Here is an 857-nt window from a genome sequence, read left to right as displayed (position 1 = left end):
TGTGGATCCATCTCATGGATCCACCGTGGGAGGAGAATGGTGATCTTTTACCAGTGGAACTGGTTTTGCATTGTAAACACTGGGGCTCTTCTAGTGAGAACAGTGTACAGTGCTTAATTCAGTGTAGGTGATGAACCCATATCTTTAAGGTGACATAGAATGTATCCTGAATACTAACTGCGTTTCATCCTTTCACGTCAAAAGGCCGGGTACCGTGGCTCTGCGTGAAATCAGGCGCTATCAAAAGTCTACCGAACTCTTGATCCGCAAACTTCCCTTCCAACGTCTGGTGCGTGAAATTGCTCAGGACTTCAAAACAGATCTGCGCTTCCAGAGCGCTGCCATCGGTGCTTTGCAGGTGAGTGTCCCCGCGGGGCGGCCTCGGGGGTGGGCAGCGGCCGGCGCTTCCCACTGCGGGACCCCCCCCAGACCTGGACACTGCAGGTACAGGAGGGCTCCGCCCCCCCTGCTCCCATTGGCCGGCCTGTTTCTAGGGTTAGCCCCAGCTCCTCCTGATTGGTGGGTTGCCGCGGTGGGCGTGGCCTCCCCGGGGAGGCGGGGCTGGTAAGGGGGGGGATGCCCCCATTCATCCTTCCCGCGCTCAGAGTGGACCTGGAGGTGTCCTGTAGATACCATAGGCTAAAATAACGCAGGGACAGGTCAGCAGCTCCTCACGAAGGCTGTAAATGTGGTTGGATTTGGTTTGGTTCAGTTTTTTTTAGTGGGGAGTGTTTGGATTCTTTTGTAGTTCCTGGGTTTTTTTTTGTTTGTGTTCTTCTGGGTTTTGGAGGGGTTTCTTCTTGGGGGGTCAGGGGTGGTGTTTGGGGTTTTGTGGTTGATAGGGGGTTTGTTTTTAT

General features: G+C 54.1%; 1 protein-coding gene across 1 annotated transcript in view; it reads left to right on the top strand.

Moving 5' to 3' along the window:
- Positions 1-149: 149 nt before the first annotated feature.
- The window catches only part of LOC104401622 (histone H3.3), a gene marked incomplete at its 5' end in the record, with an annotated part of 3,811 nt that continues 3,103 nt past the window's right edge, over positions 150-857 (top strand). The window contains one exon of the mRNA XM_010009264.1: positions 150-358. Within this exon, the coding sequence (XP_010007566.1) occupies positions 150-358 (209 nt within the window). The remainder of the gene's footprint in view (positions 359-857) is intronic.

This window comes from Nestor notabilis, unplaced genomic scaffold (assembly GCF_000696875.1).
Source record: "Nestor notabilis isolate BGI_N333 unplaced genomic scaffold, ASM69687v1 scaffold30852, whole genome shotgun sequence".
In the NCBI taxonomy this organism is placed as follows: domain Eukaryota; kingdom Metazoa; phylum Chordata; class Aves; order Psittaciformes; family Psittacidae; genus Nestor; species Nestor notabilis.
This window is presented reverse-complemented; position numbering and strand designations above follow the sequence as displayed.